The sequence below is a fragment of the Megascapheus bottae genome, chromosome 3 (assembly GCF_031878675.1).
Source record: "Megascapheus bottae isolate mThoBot1 chromosome 3, mThoBot2.hap1, whole genome shotgun sequence".
Lineage (NCBI taxonomy): Eukaryota > Metazoa > Chordata > Mammalia > Rodentia > Geomyidae > Megascapheus > Megascapheus bottae.
Window position 1 is genome coordinate 82,700,485 of NC_143511.1, and position 18,933 is coordinate 82,719,417.

An 18,933-nucleotide genomic window follows, 5' to 3' on the forward strand; every position below is an offset into this window, starting at 1 on the left:
AGCAGCCCTTAGCTGGTGACAGCGGGCACTCATGAGAGGGATACCATGTAAGCCAAACTTTGGAGAATCAGGTGGTGCCGTGTGACTCTGTGCAAAATTCTAGTCTTCTCTGCTCAAAGAAAGCTAAGATCCAAGACAGAAAAACATGATTATGTGTGAAGGTGGGCTTTCACAGCACGCACTGCTGAGGGAGCAGTTACTGTAATGGACCCATGTCCAGTGCTGTGCATGCATTGAGTATTTTCAGAGTCTGCACCCGCTCAGGCAGAAGATATTGTTACACTCTCGCACACTACAGAAGAGTCAGCTGGAGTCAGCTGAGGCTCAGTGGGATTATGGCCACACAGGGAGGGGTGTGGGGCTGAGATTAGAGCTGGGCCTGGCTGTTCTCCACTGGGACACCGCCGTGTCCAGGCCAGCTCCCTAGGATACAGAGACACATGAGGCTGGATGCTGCCCTGCTCCTGGCAGCTGGGGCAGCTGCCTTCCCCAGATGCCTGGCCTGTGTCAGGGCTTGGGCCGTCCCCCATCAGAACACAGCACCTCATCGGAGGAGGGAAGGAATGTAGAGGTCTGATGTGGAGGCCACTGCTGGTGGGGGTGGGGGTAGAATCCCGGTAGGTCCTCAAGAGAGGGCTCACAATGGGTACCAGCACAGAATCTTCTTGGCTCTTGACCCCATGGGGGTGAGGGTGGGGGTGGGGAATAGTCCCAGCAAAGTAGAGTGAGAAGGAGGCCCATCAGTCCTCAGGTGTGGCTGGCAGGGGAGAATTGGCCCATAGTTCTCAGAGAACATTCCACCTGTAAACCACCAGGACAGAGGACTAGGACCCAGGAACGCTGCCCCTCCTGCCTCCACTGTCCCCTGCCCCACATGGCTGTGAAAAGGCAGGAAGGCTCTGGGCAACTGCTCTCCAGCCACTCATTTGCTGGATCCAAGGCTGTTTCCTCATCTGTAGGATACTGCTAAAAATAGAAGAGGAAAAAAAACGCAAACATCTAATACTGTAATCCACATGGAAAAAACAACTCATCACCCTTTCAGGATTACAAATCATGATACCAGCCACAGGATAGATAGATAGATAGATAGATAGATAGACAGATAGATATTGATATCTATCTCTCCCTCCCCCAACCAGCTTCCAGGGCTAACTATGATCCATCTCTACTCAAAACCCTTCTGGGTTAGTCAGCTTTTCACCTCTGCTATGACAAATCCCTAAGCAAATCAGCTTAGGCTTCTGAAGGTCCATGGTCCCCTGGCTCCATTGCTTCTGGCCCTTGTGAAGCAGAGCATCAGAGCAGAAGGGCCCGGCCCAGGGAAGCTGTTCCCTTCACTGTGGACAGGAGGCAGAGAGAAGGGAAGAGGAAAGGACCAGGGATAACATATACTCTGGGACACATCCTCAGTGGCCTCCTTCCTCCAACCAGGCCCTGGCTCCCAGTTTCTACCACCTCCCAGTAATGCCATCACATCATGAGTGCATCAGTGGGTTAATCCACTGGGCAGGGCAGACTCACCCAAAGCCCATCAGCTGGCACATGAGCCCTTGGGAAACATTTCAGATCCAAACTGTTAACAGCTTATGCCCAGCCAAGCATCTTCCTTTCTCCCTTCCTTCCTTCTTTCCTTCCTTCCTTCCTTCCTTCCTTCCTTCCTTCCTTCCTTCCTTCCTTCCTTCCTTCCTTTCCTTTTTATGCAAGTACTAGGGCTTGAACTCAGGGCCTGGGCACTGCCTCTTGAGTACGTTACCATTTGAGCCATGGTGCTACTTCCCACTTTTTTGGTAATTATTTGTAGGTAAGAGTCTCATGGACTTTTCCTGCCAGCCCAAGTTGGCTTCAAACCTGGATCCTCCGATCTTAGCCTCCTGAGTAGCTAGGATTGCAGGATGAGCCACCAGCATTCTGCTTCCATTTTTTTCCTGATACTATGGGAATATATTTGAAAACTGCCATTGTTTTGTGGATTTTGCTTTATCCCTTTTCTTTTCTTCTTCATTTTTTTTTTTTGCCAGTCCTGGGGCTTGAACTCAGGGCCTGGGCACTGTCCTTGGACTTTTATTGTTCAAGGCTAGTGCTCTGTCACTTGAGCCACAGCCCCTCTTCCAGCTTTTTCTGAGTATGTGGTACCCAGGAATTGAACCCAGGGATTCATGTATGCTAGGCAAGCACTCTACCACTAGACCCAGCTCCTGGCTTCTTCTCTTTTTTTGAGGTGGGGTCTTACTCTACTGCCCAGGCTGGCCACTGAGCTCAAGCATTCAGCCTGCTTCTTGTCACAGGGATTATAAACATACTTCTGCACCCACTCTAATTTTTTAATTGTTATATTTTTTTGCAGTACTGAGATTTGAACTCAGGGCTTACATTTGCCTAATAAATATTGTACATTTGTTGTACAAACTTTGGAGCTATACCTCCAGGCCTTTTGTGTTCATTTATTTTTCAGATCGGCACTAACTCTCCCAGGCCCATCTCAGAATCACAATCCTCTTACCTCTGCCTCTGGAATCACAGGAGTATGCCACCATGCCTAGCTCCACTCTACCATTTATTTTATTTATTTATTTTGTCTGTCCTGGGGATTGAACTCAAAGCCTGGACACTGTCCCTGAGCTTCTCTTGCTCAAGGCTAGTGCTTTACAATGTGAGCCACAAGTTCTGGCTTTTTCTGGCTGGTTTATTGAAAATAAGAGTCTCACAGACTTACCTACCTCGTCTGGCTTCAAATCTCGATCCTTATATTTCAGCCTCCTGAGTAATTAGGATTATAGGCGTGAGCCTTGGGCATCTGGTTCCCACTCTACCATTTTATTTATTTATTTTTAAGTTGTTTTTTTTTTTTTTTTTTTTTGCCAATCCTAGGCTTGAGCCCAGGGCCTGAGCACTGTCCTTGGACTTTCTCAAGGCTAGCACTCTACCACTTGAGCCTCAGCACCACTTCGGCTTTTTTTCTATGTATGTGGTACCAAGGAATCGAACCCAGGTCTTGGTGCATGCTAGGCAAGCATTTTACCACTAGGCCAAACTCCCGATCCAGCCACTCTCCATTCTAAAGTGACATTTGTTACATCCACAATGTTGCACTATCTAGAGCATTTGTATTACTCCCAAAGATACAGCTATTAAACAATTACTCTTCATTTCCCAGTCCTTTTATTCTGTCTTTGTGGATTTGTCCCTTCTGAATATTTCATGTAAATGAATACAATATAAAACCTCTTGGGGCTGGCTTTTTTCACTGTGTATGATGCTTTAAAGATGTAGCTGGCGTATAGCTCAGTGACAAAGCACTTGCCTAGCAAGTGCAACATCCTGGGTTTGAGCCCCAGTACCAATAAATAAATAAATAGATAAGAAGGAAGAAAAAAGATCCATCCATGTTGCAGCATGAATCATTACTCTACTCCTTGTCTTTTTTTTTTTTTTTTAATTTTATTTTAGTGCTGGTCCTACGGCTTGAACTCAGGGCCTAGGCAGGCACTGTCCCTGAGCTATTTTGTGCAAGGGGATTGCTCAGCCACTGAAGCCACAGCTTTTTGGTGGTTAATTGGAGGTAAGAGTCTTAAGGACTTTTCTACCTGGGTTGGCTTCGAACAGGAGTGAGCCATTGGTGCCCTGGCTACTCTGCTCCTTTTGATGGCATAGTAATATTTCATTGTATCTGCATGCCACCACTGTTTGGCTTTTTTATGGGTTGTTTCACCTTGTGAATATACAATAACACTGCTGTGAACCTTCCTTTGCTCATCTGGGTTTGGATACAGAATTGCTGGATCACATGGTAATTCTGTTTTACCCTTCAAGGATACAGCAGGCTGTCCCACAGCAGCCATTCACATTTAAAGCAGTATAAGAAGTCTACTGTTTTCTAAGAGCTTCTCCAGTCTGCCACCAATACCTGCCACCCTCTCCACGCACACCGCCCAGGCGGAATTCTGCCTGGCCCACATCTCACTCCCCGCTCACCCCCACCCCCACCCCCTGCAGGTGTTTGGAGACCTGGACCAGGTGCGGATGACATCAGAGGGCTCGGACTGCCGCTGCAAGTGCATCATGCGGCCTCTGAGCAAGGACGCGTGCAGCCGGGTACGCAGCGGGCGTGCACGCGTGGAGGACTTCTACACCGTGGAGACGGTGAGCTCGGGAGCCGACTGCCGCTGCTCCTGCACTGCGCCACCCTCCTCGCTCAACCCCTGCGAGAACGAGTGGAAGATGGAGAAACTCAAAAAGCAGGCACCCGAGCTCCTCAAGGTAAGCTGGGGCCAGGAAGGGGTGGGGGAGGGCTTAATCCTGGTTGGATTTGCTGTCAGCCCCTCCTGCCAGCCCATTCCGCAGATCTGAAGACTGAGGCTCCTCACTCACTGGGCAAATTAAACCGCTGGTTTAACCGGGTTCACTGGCAGCCTTTGGTGTTAGCAGCTATCCTGGATCAAACTTACCCCCTCTTCCACCCCCCCCAAAAAAAACATTTCACCTGCATGCAGCCATGGTACTTGATTAATTAATTAATTTTGTTGGTCATGGGGCCTGAACTTAAGTCCTGGGCACTGCCCCTGAGATTTTTCTCTCCAAGTTAGCACTCTACCACTTTGAGCCTCAGGGCCACTTCTGGTTTTCTAGTGGTTAACTGGAGATAAGAGTCTTTTGAACTTTCCTGCAAGGTCTGTCCTCAAAAGTCAATCCTCAGATCTCAGGCTCCAGAGTATCTAGGATTGATTACCTGGTGTGGGCCACTGCCACCCGGCTCCATGTGTCCTTTAAATTGTGTGGCATTTCATTATTTTAAATATAGTTAGAGCACTTCTCATGTTCCAATACTCCCTACAGGCCAGATTTTGTGTGTGTGTGTGTGTGTGTGTGTGTGTGTGTGTGTGTGTGTGTGTGTGTGTGCGTGTGTGTGTGTGTGTGCATGTGACATGCATGTGCTGTGCTGGAGCTTGAATTCAGGGTCTCCAGCTCCCCTCTGCCATCTTGCTATCACAAACTTTAGTGCTTATTCCAGAAGAAACATCTGCTGGGCCCATAGAGGATGGCAGCGCTATACCAGGGAGGGCCCAAGCTCACGCATGGGCAGTGGCAGCCACCGGAGAAACCATTGTCAAGCCTCAGAGGGGATCAGTAACCATCACCATGACTCTGTGGTTCTGTGCTGAGCTCTGCCTATATGTCACCACTTCCTACCACACCTCCACTTCACAAAGAAGAAAACAGAGACGTGGATCTCAAACTACACTGCACAGAGCTCCAGGGCTACCACTGGAACCCCTCAGGGCTAGGGCAAGGTTGTAGAGAGCAAGGAAGACTGAGTTCTTCCTCTACCTCTGATCCAGTAGCGTGTTCCACCTCTTTGTTTTGTAGGTCGGCTTCTGCTCAGAGAAAAATTTCCTGGCTTAAACAGTTTGAATACTCCTGGGAAACTGGAGTAAACCTGAGAAACAGCTGGCTAGATAGAGCCAGAGCATAGCACTGGCTTCCTGAAGGCCCTGGGAAAGGCTGTAGGCCAATGAGGCCATTAGAGAGGCTATATGTCAGAGAATGGCCCTTCCCTGTGCCTAGTTGGTATTCTTCTGGCATTTTGATCATCTGGAGAGAATGTCATCTTAGGAGGTGACAGAGGAGAGAAGAAGAGAGACAGCTACGGGACAGAGCCCTGGGCTGATCATGGGGCCAGCACCTGCGCCAGGCTCTGCCACTGTCCTGGTTTGCCAGCCCCTTCCCATCTCTTGGCCTCTGTTTTCCCCTTAGTACCCAAGACAGGAGTGGTAAAGTGTGATAGGAAAGAAATAAAAGCCAAATAAGTTGCCAGGTATTGGTGTATCACAGCACGAATCTTAGCTACTCAGGAGGCTGAGATCTGAGGATCAAGATTCAAAGCCAGCCCAGGAAGGAATGTATGTGAGACTCCTGTCTGCAATTAACCGCCAAAAAGCTGTAACTTGAGCTATAGTTAAAGTGATAAAGAGGCTGAGATCTGAGGATCATGGTTCAAAGCCAGCCTGAAAACCTGGAGTGAAGCTGTAGGCCAAAGTGGTAGAGTGCTAGCCTTGAGCAGAAAAGCTCAAGGGCAGTGTCCAGGCCTTGAATTCAAGCCCCAAGACCAACCAGGAAAAAAAAAGTCTTTTAAGAAAGCCTAGTACACAAACAAACAATTGAAGGGGGGGGTGTGCTAGGAAAAGTTTCCATTTATACTGATCTGGTCTCTGCTCTAGGCTCCACCATTGAATGCTGAAGGCTTTCAATAAGCAGGTTCCTATAAGCAGGTCTGGAAGGCAGTAATTTATTTTGAGAGAGCTCCAGAGAAACTGTAAGGAAAAGAGAGCTGAAAGGCTGAGAGACGAGTCCCAGTTAGAAGGTGGCCCCAGGCCAAGGGCCAGCATCTGCCAGATCCTGGGGGAGCTTTAGAGAGGGTATGGCAGCTCACCTCCCCTGGGACCAGGCAGCTAGGCTAATAGATGCCAAAGCCACTCTGTCATGCCTCAAGGCTATTCCCAGTTTACATTCCCAAAGCTCTGTGGAGTCACTTAACAGGAAAGCACCTGTAGAAGGAGAGAGGCCAGTTAGCAGGTACAGAGGACAGTCAGGGAGGAGGTGCAACTTTTTTATGTGTGTCCATCCTGGTGCTTGAACTCTGGGCCTAGCACTGTCCCCAAGCTTTTGTGCTCAAAGCCAGCACTTTACTTCTAGCTTTTTGGTTATTAATTGGAGATAAGAGTCTTATAGACTTTTTTACTCAAGCTGGCTTGGTAGTGTAATCCTCACACCTCAGCCTCCTGAATAGACAGGGTAACAGGTATGAGCCACTGGACCTGGTGGAAAGTGTAACTTTTAACATCTGTAACACTGTAGGGTGGCTGTGGCTGGCAGCGATTAATTGTATATTTCTAAGTCTAGTAGAGAGGATGTTGTGTGTTAACAGTACAAAGAAATTGGCAAATGTAGTGATGACTGTTCCAGTTTCCCTGGCAGCTTTACTGCACAACACACCCACACTCTAGATTGTCACATTGTCATGTAAGCATGTACGATGATCCTGTTGATAAAAAAATTAATTGAATTTTTTTGTGTGCTGGTACTGGGGCTTGAAACTAGGGACCTAGGACTTGCTTAGTAGCTTTTTCCACTTAAGGATGTTGCTCTACCACTTGAGCCACACCTCTACTTGTGTTTTGTTATTGTTGGTGGTGGTTGTGGTGGTCATGGTGGTCGTGGTAGTAGTGGTTAATTGGATATAAGAGGCTCATGGATTTTCATGCACAGACTGATATTGGAACATGATCCTCAGACATTAGAATTACTGGTTTGAGTCTCCGGTGCCTCGCCTCAATAGAAATATATTTAAAGGGAAGTACAGAGAAGCCAAGAATGGGCACAGGAGCAGAGCCTAGGGACCTGGACCAGCCCTCAGTGTCCCCTATACAATTCATGGGCTTGTCACAAGAACTAAGTGGGATAATTTAAAAAGCCCCTATCACCCATATGCCTTGCACACAACCAGTGACCAAAATCTAAAATCTCTGCAGGATATGTGGCTCAGAGCACTTGCCTAGCATATATGAGACCCTGGATTCCATCTCCAGTACTGCACATAAATGGATGGATGGATGGATGGATGGATGGATGGATGGATGGATGCTTTACCCATGAGTAGGGACTAGTGAGCACTGAGGCCCAAGCAGGCCATTCTGAGGCTGTGGGGATCAGGGGTTCATCCCTGCAGTGGGGCTCCTTTCATACCTTCCTATCCCAGTCTAACTGCCTTCAACCCTCCCAGCTGCAGTCCATGGTGGATCTCCTGGAGGGCGCCCTGTACAGCATGGATCTGATGAAGGTCCACGCCTATGTCCACAAGGTGGCCTCCCAGATGAACACGCTGGAGGAGGTAAGGCTGACCCCTCACCCCCAGGTTGGTGCTCTGCTGGCTGCTCCTGCAGGGGCTTGGGCTACTCCGGTTGACCCTGGGGCTACTGGAAGCAAGACTGGGAGAGGTGGGGGGAGCTGTGGAAGGGACATGCAGGCCAGCCTTTGGAAAAGGGGTCTGACTGGAGTTTAAAAGCATGAGGAAACTGGGAAGGCTGAGTGGAGAAACTGAGGCACCGCTGGTTGTATGGAAGGGTGCAGAAATGGACTGGAACTATGGCCTAGTAGTAGAGTATTTGCCTGACATGCATGAAGCCCTGGGTTGGATTCCTTGGTATCACACACACAGAAAATGCCAGAAATGGTGCTGTGGCTCAAGTGGTAGAGCTCTAGCCTTGAGAAAACCCAAGGACAATGCTCATGCCCCGAGTTCAAGCCCAGGACTGGCACAAAAAAAAAAAAAAATCACTGAATTCTAGCTCTTTTTTTTTTTTTTTTTTTTTTGTGCCAGTCCTGGGCTTGAGCTCAGGGCCTGAGCACTGTCCTTGGACTTTCTCAAGGCTAGAGCTCTACCACATGAGTCTCAGCACCACTTCTGGCTTTTTTCTATGTATGTGGTACTGAGGAATTGAACCCAGGTCTTTGTGCATGCTAGGCAAGCACTTTAATCACTAGGCCAAACTCCTGGCCCCTGAATTCTAGCTCTTTCTGCACTCTCTTCCTTGCCTGCTTACCTGCCTGGCCTGCCTCTCTCTCTCTTTCTCTTTCTCTCTCTCTCTCTCTCTCTCCCGCCCCCCTCTCTTTCTTTCTTTCTTTCCTGCTCCCCCTCTTTCTTTCTTTCCTGCTCCCCCTCTTTCTTTCTTTCTTTCCTTCTTTCTTTCTTTCTTTCTTTCTTTCTTTCTTTCTTTCTTTCTTTCTTTCTTTCTTTCTTTTTTCCAGTCCTGGGGCTTGAACTCAGGGTCTGGACACTGTCTCTGAGCTTCTTTTGCTCAGGCTAGCAATCTACCACCTGAGCCACAGCACTACTTCCTGCCTTTTCTATGCATGTGGTACCAAGGAATCAGACCAGGGTCTTCATGCATGCTAGGCAAGCACTCTACTACGAGGCCCAACTCCCAGCCCTCATAGTGGTTCTTGATGCACGAGGGCCAAGGTTCATGCTTGTGGAGGTTACCATGCCAAGAAAATACCATGACTCTTAGTAGGTGCTGCATGACAGGGCTGCTCGGAGCCTTGGAAAAGACCAGAAAAACTTAATAGTCCTGGTACCACCTGTGAGAAGATGAGGGGCAGACAGACACGCTGCTGGCTTAGTACAGGGACAGTTGGGGAATGCTGCAGGTTCAAGGCTTTCCAGTACTGGCACTGCCTGGCCCTCCACCCATTTCCTGCATCCGGCCCCTGCTGAGCCACTAGAGGTCTGCAGATCTACAGCTGCCAGGAGCAGGCGTGGGGACTTCCTTTCCCAGCTTCCTTTGCAGAGGGAGGGGGCACCTGGGCATCCTGTGCCCCAGAGTGGGAGATAAAGTCCTGTTGGAGCCCAAAGCTGGAGTTGCAGTGGCTTTGACAATCAGTGAGTCCCTCCTGTTGGGTGAGCTCGTGCCAGCTGGGAAAGCTGCTTACCAGGGTTTCCTGTGTCTGCTAAGCGCTCCCCAGTGCGGCCCCTAAAGCCATCGCTTTGACCTCTCCTCCTGTAATCTCAGGAAATACTAACTCATTGCACGAAATGCGGAGCCTGAGACAAATCAAAAATGATTTCCGAAACCACAGAAAAATGATTGTTTAATTATCATGGGCTTCACATTCTCTGTGCTTTGTTTTTGTTAAGCATGGTTTATTTCCCAAAGGATAACCCTGTGGAGGGGAAAAGAAAGAGAAAGAAAGCTCTTGCGAAGGAACCCTGGAAGTGGGAGGGGAGGCAGTCTAACTCAGGAGGAACTGGCTCCCCAGCCAAAGGAAAAATCCTCCCAGAAGATCAAACAGCAATCTGCAAGTCCCAGCCTTCCTCAGATCTTTTCCCTTCTGTCATTTGTACCTCCTTCCAGCTGAAAATACCTAGAAATGCTTTGAGTTGTCCTAACTTGAGCTAGGGCTCAAGGCTAGGACTCAACCACGTGATGCACACACAGCTCCACTTCTGACTTGTTGTTATGTAATTGAAGATAATAAGTCTCACCAACTTTCTTGCCTAGGTTGACTTTGAATTATAATCCTTAGATCTCAGCCTTCTGAGTAGCTGGGATTACAGTCTAAGCCACTAAACTGGTACCCAGTTCAATGTGCACTTTCATACTGGTCAGCTTTTCTGGGTCTCACAGTACCCCTACAAGAAAGTTGTCATTGCCATTAGAATCCCTATTTTATAGGCAAGGAGAAGTAATCACTAATTCAAGATTATTCAACCATGAAATGAAGAACAGGAATTCCAACCTAGCTATATCATCAGATTCCTTCTCACTGCCTCTTGACCCGTATATCAAGTCATAGGTCTGACTAGATGTAAATCACTTTTAGGTTATCTTCTCTGAAGTAAAGTCTGAACTCATGATGTGGATGTCTCTTTGGCTTCTCAGCAAAGAGATATTTCCTGGGGCTGACTAGTCCTTCCCATTTCAACAGAGTAGTAGGTTTACTCAAAGAAATCCCACCCAGCCACGCAATGGCTACTCAGGAGGCTGCAATCTAAAGGATTATAATTCAAAGCCAGTCCGGCCATGAGACTCCACATCTCCAAAATAAACTTCAAATAAGCTAGGCTAGAGGTGTGGCTCAAGTGGTAGAGGGCAAGCTAAGCATGCATATGGCTTGCTTATACATAATTCTGGCCTGCTACTGCAACTGGAGAATCTAAACATACCTGCTAGGCTGTCCTGGTTTCCTACACAAGGAAAAGGGGTTCTCAGGGTAATGGGGGAGTCATAGAGGGAGGAAGATGAGCATGTCTCTTCTCACCAAGATTTCAAAATAGAAATAGATCCAGGGGTTAGAGTGGGAGCCACTAAAGGTAAGCAGAAATGCTCCATAGCACCAAGTATGAAGAGGCGGAGACAGAGCACCATTAAAGACAGGAAGCTTCAGGCCCAGAAGAGGAGTCCAGGACTAGAGACTCACTCAGAAAATCCTCCAACAACTTCCTCTGCATTTACATTGAGTATTTTACAAAAAAGCTGTTTATGGGCTGGACAATGGTGGCTCACACCCATAATCCTAGCTTCTCAAGAGGCTGAAATTGAGACGCAAGGTTCAAAGTCAGCAGGAAAGTCTGGGTTTGTTTTGTTTTGTTTTGTTTTTGTCAGTCATATGTTTTAAACTAGGACCTGGACACTGTCCTTGAGTTTCTTTTGCTAACAACTGGTTCTCTTTGAACCACAGCTGCACTTCTGGGTTTCTGGTAGTTAATTGGAAATAAGAGTCTCACTGGCTTTCCTGCCTGGGCTAGATTTGAACCACAATCCTCAGATGATAAGCTCTTGAGTAGCTAGGATTAAAGGCATGAGCTACCTACACCGAGCTCCATGAGTCTCTTATCTCCAGTTAAATACAAAAAAGCTGGAAGTGGAACTATGGCTCAAGTGGTAGAGCACTAGTCTTGAGCCAAAAAAAAAACCCACAACAATTCATTGAAAGCACCCAGACTCTTGAGTTCAAGCCCCAGAACCAGCAAACAAATACCCACTTGAACATGTGCATGTATGCACACACACACACACACACACACACACACGCACGTGTTTATAGAATCTAAAAGTAATTTAGGACTAGAGATGTGGCTCAGCTATAGAAGATTTCCTTATTAAGCAGGAGGCCATATGTTCAAACTACAGTACCACAAAGATAAAGTAATTTTTAAATAGCAAAGTATGGAAAATATATATGCGTAGATACATTTGTCCCTATAAAAGTACAGAGTGGGGCAGGAAGTTTGGCCTAGTGGTAGAATGCTTGCCTAGCATGCACGAAGACCTGGATTCAATTCTTGGGTACCACATACATAGAAAAAGCCAGAAGTGGTGCTGTGGCTCAAGTGGTAGAGCCCTAGCCTTGAGAAAGCCCAAAGACAATGCTCAAGCCCTGAGTTCAAGCCAGGACTGGAAAAAAAATATAGAGTGTCTTTAGAGGATACACAAAAAATTCACATTTATCAGCACTGAGAAATAAACAGAAGTAAAAGGGACATAATTTTAGATCATATTTTATATCTTTTCATTTTAGTGCTGTAAAATCTAGGTATGGTAGTGCATGCTTGTAATCCCAGAACTTGCAGGAGAATCAAAAGAAGAAATGGAGCTATGGCTCAAGTGGCAGAATGCTAGCCTTGAGCAAAAAAAGCTCAGGGACAGCACCCAGGACCTGAGTTCAAGTCCCAAAACTGGCACCAAAAGAGAAAAAATAAGGCAGAATTCAAGACCAGCCTAGGTTACATAGGGAGACTCTGTCTCAACAACAATAAACACACCATATGACGTATTTTTCATTCCTTGGCTTGTTAAATGGGAAAAGGAAATGGAAAACTTCAGAGCCATACAGAACATGCTTCTTTCTCCCTACTCTTGCCCATCCCTGCTCAGGAAACTGGGCATCAAGGCTGATGGTCAAATTTCAGGGACTGTCAGGGGTAGAGATTCAGAAGTAGCAGACTGACCTTGAATCTTGACCCACAGAGCATCAAGGCCAACCTGAGCCGGGAGAACGAGGTGGTGAAGGACAGCATGCGTCACCTCAGCGAGCAGATGAAGAGTTATGAGAACCACTCAGCCATCATGCTAAGCATCAAGAAGGAGCTGGCCAACCTGGGCCTGCAGCTGCTGCAGAGGGATGCAGCGGCCACCCCTGTGGCTGCCCCTGCCTCGGGCCCTGGTAGCAAGGCTCAGGTGAGGCCTGTTATGATCAGAGGGCAGAAGGTACTGGGGAGCACAGCATAGGTTAGGCTGGAGAGGTGGGAGAGAAACACAAAGGCAACTCCATTGCAGGTGACACCTGCTGTGTAGCTAGCGTGAGAAGCCAAGAGAGATGCACAGATTTGGCCAGGAGAGCTAGATGCTAAGCAAGATGGTTGACAATTTTCTTATTCCCGAATTCTCAAACTTGGAAATAAGGTTGTGGAGATGAACCACCCTACCTGGCCTTTTTTTAAAACCTTCCTTGTGTGTCTGAGCCCTGGCTGGTGCCTGCCAAGCAGTAGACAGGGTACAGGTGATGATGGCTCATGTCTAATAATCCTAGCTATTCATGAGGCTGAGTTCTGAGGATCATGATTGAAAGCTAGCCCAGGCAGGAAAGTCTATGAGACTCTTTTGGGGGATGGGGATCATGGGACTTGAATTCAGGGCCTGGTCACTGTCCCTGAGCTCTTTTGCTCAAGGCTAGCACTCTATCACTTTGAGTCAAAGCTCCACTTCCAGTTTTTCTGGTGATTAATTGGAAAATGTCATGGACCCAGGCTGGCTTTGAACTGTGATCCTCAGATCTCAGCCTCCTGAGTAGCTAGAATTATAGGCATAAGCCACAGTACCCAGCTGCCTTTTGGGACCTTTAGAAATGAATACCAACTTCTCCAGGCCACCTGGGTGGAGAACTCAGGCAGCAAATGCCCAGATGTTCCGTCTTCAAGCTCTGAGCACAAAGTGGACAGAGCTGCCCATGACAAATGACCTACCTTTGTGAGACTTGACAAAGATTCCCCCTGGAGACCAGACACATTGCAAAAATGGCCCTGATACTGGGCAGCTAGGTTATCGAAGCCACCTCCAAGTGGACAAATGGCTTAAAGGCTCCTTCCTCAGGTGGACACATGCCAGAGATTGTGACTTGGCAAAAAGAATAGGCCCAAGTTCCAAACTCCCATTACTGCCCCTCTGACCAGTCACCTGAAGGGCAGAATACAGCCCAGTGGCCTGGCTTTTCCTTGAGTGGCAGAAAAAGAGAGCTAACAATATGGGTTACTCCCCTAAACTTGACGTTTCATCAGTGAATCCTGTGACCCCCCCTAGGAGGGAGGTGTGTGACCCCTGCACAGAGTGTGGCTGAGTTGGGCTGGAAGCCACACTAAATGGCGGTGGAACCCAGCCCTCTGCCTGTTGTGACAACACTGTGAGAGTTGTTGGTAATTACAAGTGGGACGCCCTAGCCCAGGGATGGCAGCCAGCTCATTCTCCTGCCAGTTATGCTGGTGTTTGTAAATCTTGCTTTGACAGTGGACTAGAGGACCATCAGATAATTATGAGCCCTATCTGCCACAGCTACTGCCTAGCAGTGACAGGCCAGACCTTGTGTCATTGTTCCAAGCCAGCATCAAAAGCATTTGCATCGGAAATGAAATACATATGGTGTGCCCGAGGGGTGGATGGTCATCCCTGGGACTGAGGGCCCTCCAGAAGACTAAGCTCGCAATGCTAAAACAGAGACATTTCTGGGGCGCCCTGGAATGCAGAGAGACCCCAGAAGATCTTTCTTTCCTTCCCTGGGAACCACCTGGTCTTGTCTGCCCCCAGGGGAAGAATGGACAGGAATTGGAAAATGGGATAGGACTCTAACCTACCAGGTTGAGTTTCAGACCTGCAAGGGAAACTGAGGCAAAGCAGTTATGGATGTAGCCATCTGGAGAAGGTATAGAAGGTTGGCACTTTTTGGGCATCTGCAAGGTAGGGCTTAGAGCAGCAAACCCAGCCCCTACATCATGAGCTTTCATGACCATTCACAAAATCCTCTCTGCTGCTCTTCAAGTCTGTGATTTTCTTCTCTCGTAGGACACAGTCGGAGGGAAAGGCAAGGATACCAACAAATACGGCAGTATGCCAAAGAGCTTTGCAGACAAGGTCCTCACAAAGGCTCCAAAGGAGAAGCTGCTGAAGGTGGAGAGATTGAAAAAGGAGAGTACCAAGGGTCGATTCCCACAGCCCACAGCCAAGCCTCGGGCCCTGGCCCAACAGCAGGCAGTGATCCGGGGTTTTACCTACTACAAGGCTGGCAGGCAAGAGTCATCGGAGGGCATGGCTGGTGAGTTGGAGGGGAGTGGGAACAGACTTTTTGGATGCTTCATTTGAGGAGTCTTACAGACTTTCCTGCCTGGGCTGGCTTTGGATATTTATCGTCCCATCTCAACTTTCTGAATAGCTAGGATTACAGACCTGAGCCACTGAGCATCTGGCTTCCAGCACTTACATTTCTTTCTCTCTTTCTCCTTTTTTTTGGTTGTTGTTGGTGGTGGTCATAAGGCTTTAACTCTGGGCCTGGGCACTATCCCTAAGCTCTTTTTGCTCAAGGCTAGTGCTCTACCACTTAAAGTAACAGCATCACTTCTGATTTTCTGGTGGCTAATTGGAGACAAGAGTCTCATGGATTTTTCTTGCCCAGGCTGGCTTTGAACCATGATCCTCAGATCTCAGCCCCCCTTGAGTAGCTGGGATTATAGGTGTGAGTCACCGGCACCTGGCAACTTTCATTTCTGATCTCCCCAAAGAGCCTAGGCTCTTCTACTTTTTTCAAAGCTCCCTGCTAGGTCAGAATGAAATTAACTGAGAAACGAGAGAACAAAATTCCCAAAGTCCCCCAAATGTTGAGTTGATTCCCTACTGTTCTCTCATGTCCAAGAGCGATAGCCCAAACCTTTTCCATTCCCTGGGCCTTGTTGCACCGCTTGTCCAGTGAAGCCTTCTGTGGGGCAGTGTCCAGGGGACAGCAAGGCACAACAGTTTGAGTTCAGCCTTCAAGTGTTATTACATACCCGGATGGTGGCACATACCAATAATCTCAGCACTCAGGAGGCAGAGACAGGAGGATCTCAAGTTCAAGGCCAGCCTAGATTGCATAGTAAGACCTCCTATCTCACAAAACCAAGAGCTAAGGCAAGGTATACTGGCTACTTAGGAAGTAGAGATCAGGAGGATTCATTTTGAGGCAAGCTCAGGCAAAAAGTTAGCAAGACCCCATCTCAACCAGTAGTTTGGTTGGTTATGCTGCCTGTCATCCCAGCTGCACAGGAAGCATAAAGAGGAGGATCAAGGTCCATGCTAGTATAGACAAAACCCTATCTGAAAAATCAAGCAAAAAGGGCTGCTGTGTCTCCAGTAGTAAAACATTTGCCAAGAAAGTGCAAGCCTTGGATTCAAACCCTAAAACTGTAAAACAAACCATAAAAATGAAAATAAATAAATAAACCCAAGGGCAGAAGGTGCAGCTCAGTGGAAGGGCATTTGCTTAGCACATTCCAGGCTCTGAATTTGATCCCCAACACACACACACACACACACACACACACACACACACACACACACACACACACACACACACCAGCACCCTTGTTTCTTGGCTCTTCTTCTAGCCTCCATTGCCAGCTGTTTTCCCTGCCAGCTTAGCCTGGCCACAGCATAAGACCTCTGACCCCTGTCTGGGGCACTGCCCAGCACAGCTGTGGGCATCTGCATCTGCCAGCAAGGTCCGTGGGAACCACCTTCCTCCCTTGTCAGGCTGATGCCAGGCCCCCATGGTGTCCCCCCTGACTAAAAAGGACTGACTTGTTCCCACAGGACCCCTGGAACTGGAGAGGCAGGAGACAGGAAGTCTTTCCCAGAACACAACAAAGAAAGGAGAGCCTAGCCAGGAGAGGAAAAGATGTCAGGTCATTTTCCTCTGGCCCAGGGGTCCCTGTGGTCCTGCCTTGACAGACTGCCTTGGCAGTCCCTGGGGGCCGTCATGGAAAGCAGCACCTTTGTCACTGATGTCACAGTGTTCTGAGTGCTTTCTGCTCACAGTTGCTGTGGATCTTAATGATCTAATGACCTCTGTGGACCCAGGCCCATGGAGGTAGAACACCTGGCTTCAAATCAGTGGGCTACAGAGCCTGCTTCCTTCCCTGGAGACCAGGAGCCTTTGTCCCCTGGTCATGTGACATTGAGTCTCCCTGTTGACCCTACCCTTCCCAGCTAGGGAAGTGGGAGGTTAGATATGACCCATAGATGATCCAAAAACTAGTAGAAAAAAGCCCTTGTCAGTCAGCAGAGGTGGAGATGGGGAGATGCCACTGGCACTCAGAATGCCAGTTTCACAGAAGTGGAAACCGAGGCCTATCAAGTCAGGAAGATATATCCCGAAAGTTCACCCAGGGATGGGAGTGGGAAGAGGGATTGGAACTGGGCCTGGAGCTCATCTTTACCTGGGGAGGACCTACATGGCCTGGAAAGGATAACAGCCTGCCTGTGACATGGTAACAGGAAGACAAGGTGAATACAAGGTCATCTCTCTGTAGATAATGTCCTCAAGGGTGCATCCTGGCTGGAACAGCCACCACCCAAGGCTGAAGGCAAGCCTCCTGAGCCCAACTCTGCGGAGCAAGATGAGACCGAGCCCAAGGCGTCAGAGGGAGCAGACTTCACCACTGCCATCCCCACCACAGACCCTGCCACCACCACCACTGCAGTGCCTTCCACCACCCTGGCTCCTACCACTAGTCCCTGGCCCACTGAACCATCTTCACACCCAGAAGACACCAGCCAAGGTAAGGTAGCCTCCCAGGGGTTGACAAACAACAACCCATGACTAAATCTAGCCCATGGACTGCTTGTTTGGTCCTCAAGCTAAGGATGCCTCTGTGTGTGTGTGCGTGTGTGTGATATGTGTGGTGTGTACTGAGGTTTGTAAAACAGGTGTAATTTTCAAAATGTAATTTTCTTGAAATGTGGCCACAAATGCCATTATTAGATCCAACAGCGCTTTTCTTTTTAAAACATTGAGTCATGGGCCAGGAGTTTGGCCTAGTGGTAGAGTGCTTGCTTAGCATGTACAAAGACCCAGGTTTGATTCCTTGGTACCACCTACATAGAAAAACCTAGAAATGGTGCTGTGGTTCAGTGGTAGAGCTCTAGCCTTGACAAAGCCCAAGGACAGTGCTCAGGCCCTGAGGTCAAGCCCAGTACTGGCAAAAAAAAAAAAAAAAAAAAAAATCCAGTTGTCGGACTTGAACTCAGGATCTAGGTACTAGCCCCAAATTTCAGTGTTCGAGTGCTCTACCACTTTGAGTCACAGCACCACTTCCGGTTTTTTGGTGGCTTAATTGGAGATGAGTCACTGTGCCTGGCTAAGCAGCTAGCATTCCAGGCATGAGCCACCAATGCCAGGCTTTTGTTGGAGTTTTTGTTTTATGATGATGAGAATCAAACCCAGGGTATAGAGCATGCCAAAGCAAATACTCCTCTACCACTGCACTATACTTCCAACCTCTCCAGCTCTTTTTATATCCACATTTGTGGTTTCCACTTGTGTGACATGTCAGAACTTTTACTCAGATCCTGGATCTGTCTTTCTGGGGGGGGTTCTTGGTGATGTAGTCCCAAGCCTTCAGACCATCTGTGACTATGGACCAAGTGCATTCCACTTGCACACCACTCTCCAGAAGGACCTGCCCACCACAAGGGCACAGGTGTAGCTGGAGTAGCTTCCTCTCCACTCTATTTCTAGTGTCAGAAAACTGGAAATAACTTGAAGAGCTGACACTGGGGGGGGGGGCGGCTGGGGGCATGTTTAATCAATGAAAGAGCACAGCTGTCTGCTGGCCTGGCAGGACCCAGCAGTTACATCATTAAAAGGGTTATTTAATGATGTGAGAAATTGCTCAGAGGAAGAAGACAAACAGGATACATGAAAATAGATTTAGAAAAATCACAGTTTAACCAGGCACGGTGGCTCACGCCTGTAATCCTAACTACTCGGGAGGCTGAGATCTGAGGATCGCAGTTCAAAGCCAGCCAGAGCACTAAAGAACATGAGACTCTTATCTCCAATTAACCACTAGAAAACAGGAAGTGAGTCTGTGATTCAAGGGGTAGGGTGGTAGTCTTGAGCTGAAGAGCTCAGGGACAACACCCAGGCCAAGGGGTAGGGGGGTAGCTACCCTGAGCTAAAGAGCTCAGGGTTAGTGCCCAAGCCCAGAGTTCAAGCCCCATCACTACAAAAAGAAAAAAAAAAAAATCACAGTTCTGCAAAGTATATCCGCATGAAGAAAAAAGATAAGAAAACACAAACATACTTTCAGCATTTTCTGTGGATAATAGAATTATTTAAAGGGTGTGTGTG

General features: G+C 48.1%; 1 protein-coding gene across 1 annotated transcript in view; it reads left to right on the forward strand.

The window, feature by feature from the left end:
* The first annotated feature begins 3,999 nt into the window (after window positions 1-3,999).
* The window catches only part of Olfml2a (olfactomedin like 2A), a 19,769-nt gene continuing 4,835 nt past the window's right edge, over window positions 4,000-18,933 (forward strand). The window contains exons 1-5 of the mRNA XM_090330617.1: window positions 4,000-4,260; window positions 7,781-7,888; window positions 12,528-12,737; window positions 14,613-14,862; window positions 17,111-17,359. Of these exons, the coding sequence (XP_090186743.1) occupies window positions 4,024-4,260; window positions 7,781-7,888; window positions 12,528-12,737; window positions 14,613-14,862; window positions 17,111-17,359 (1,054 nt within the window). The 5' untranslated portion in view covers window positions 4,000-4,023. The remainder of the gene's footprint in view (window positions 4,261-7,780; window positions 7,889-12,527; window positions 12,738-14,612; window positions 14,863-17,110; window positions 17,360-18,933) is intronic.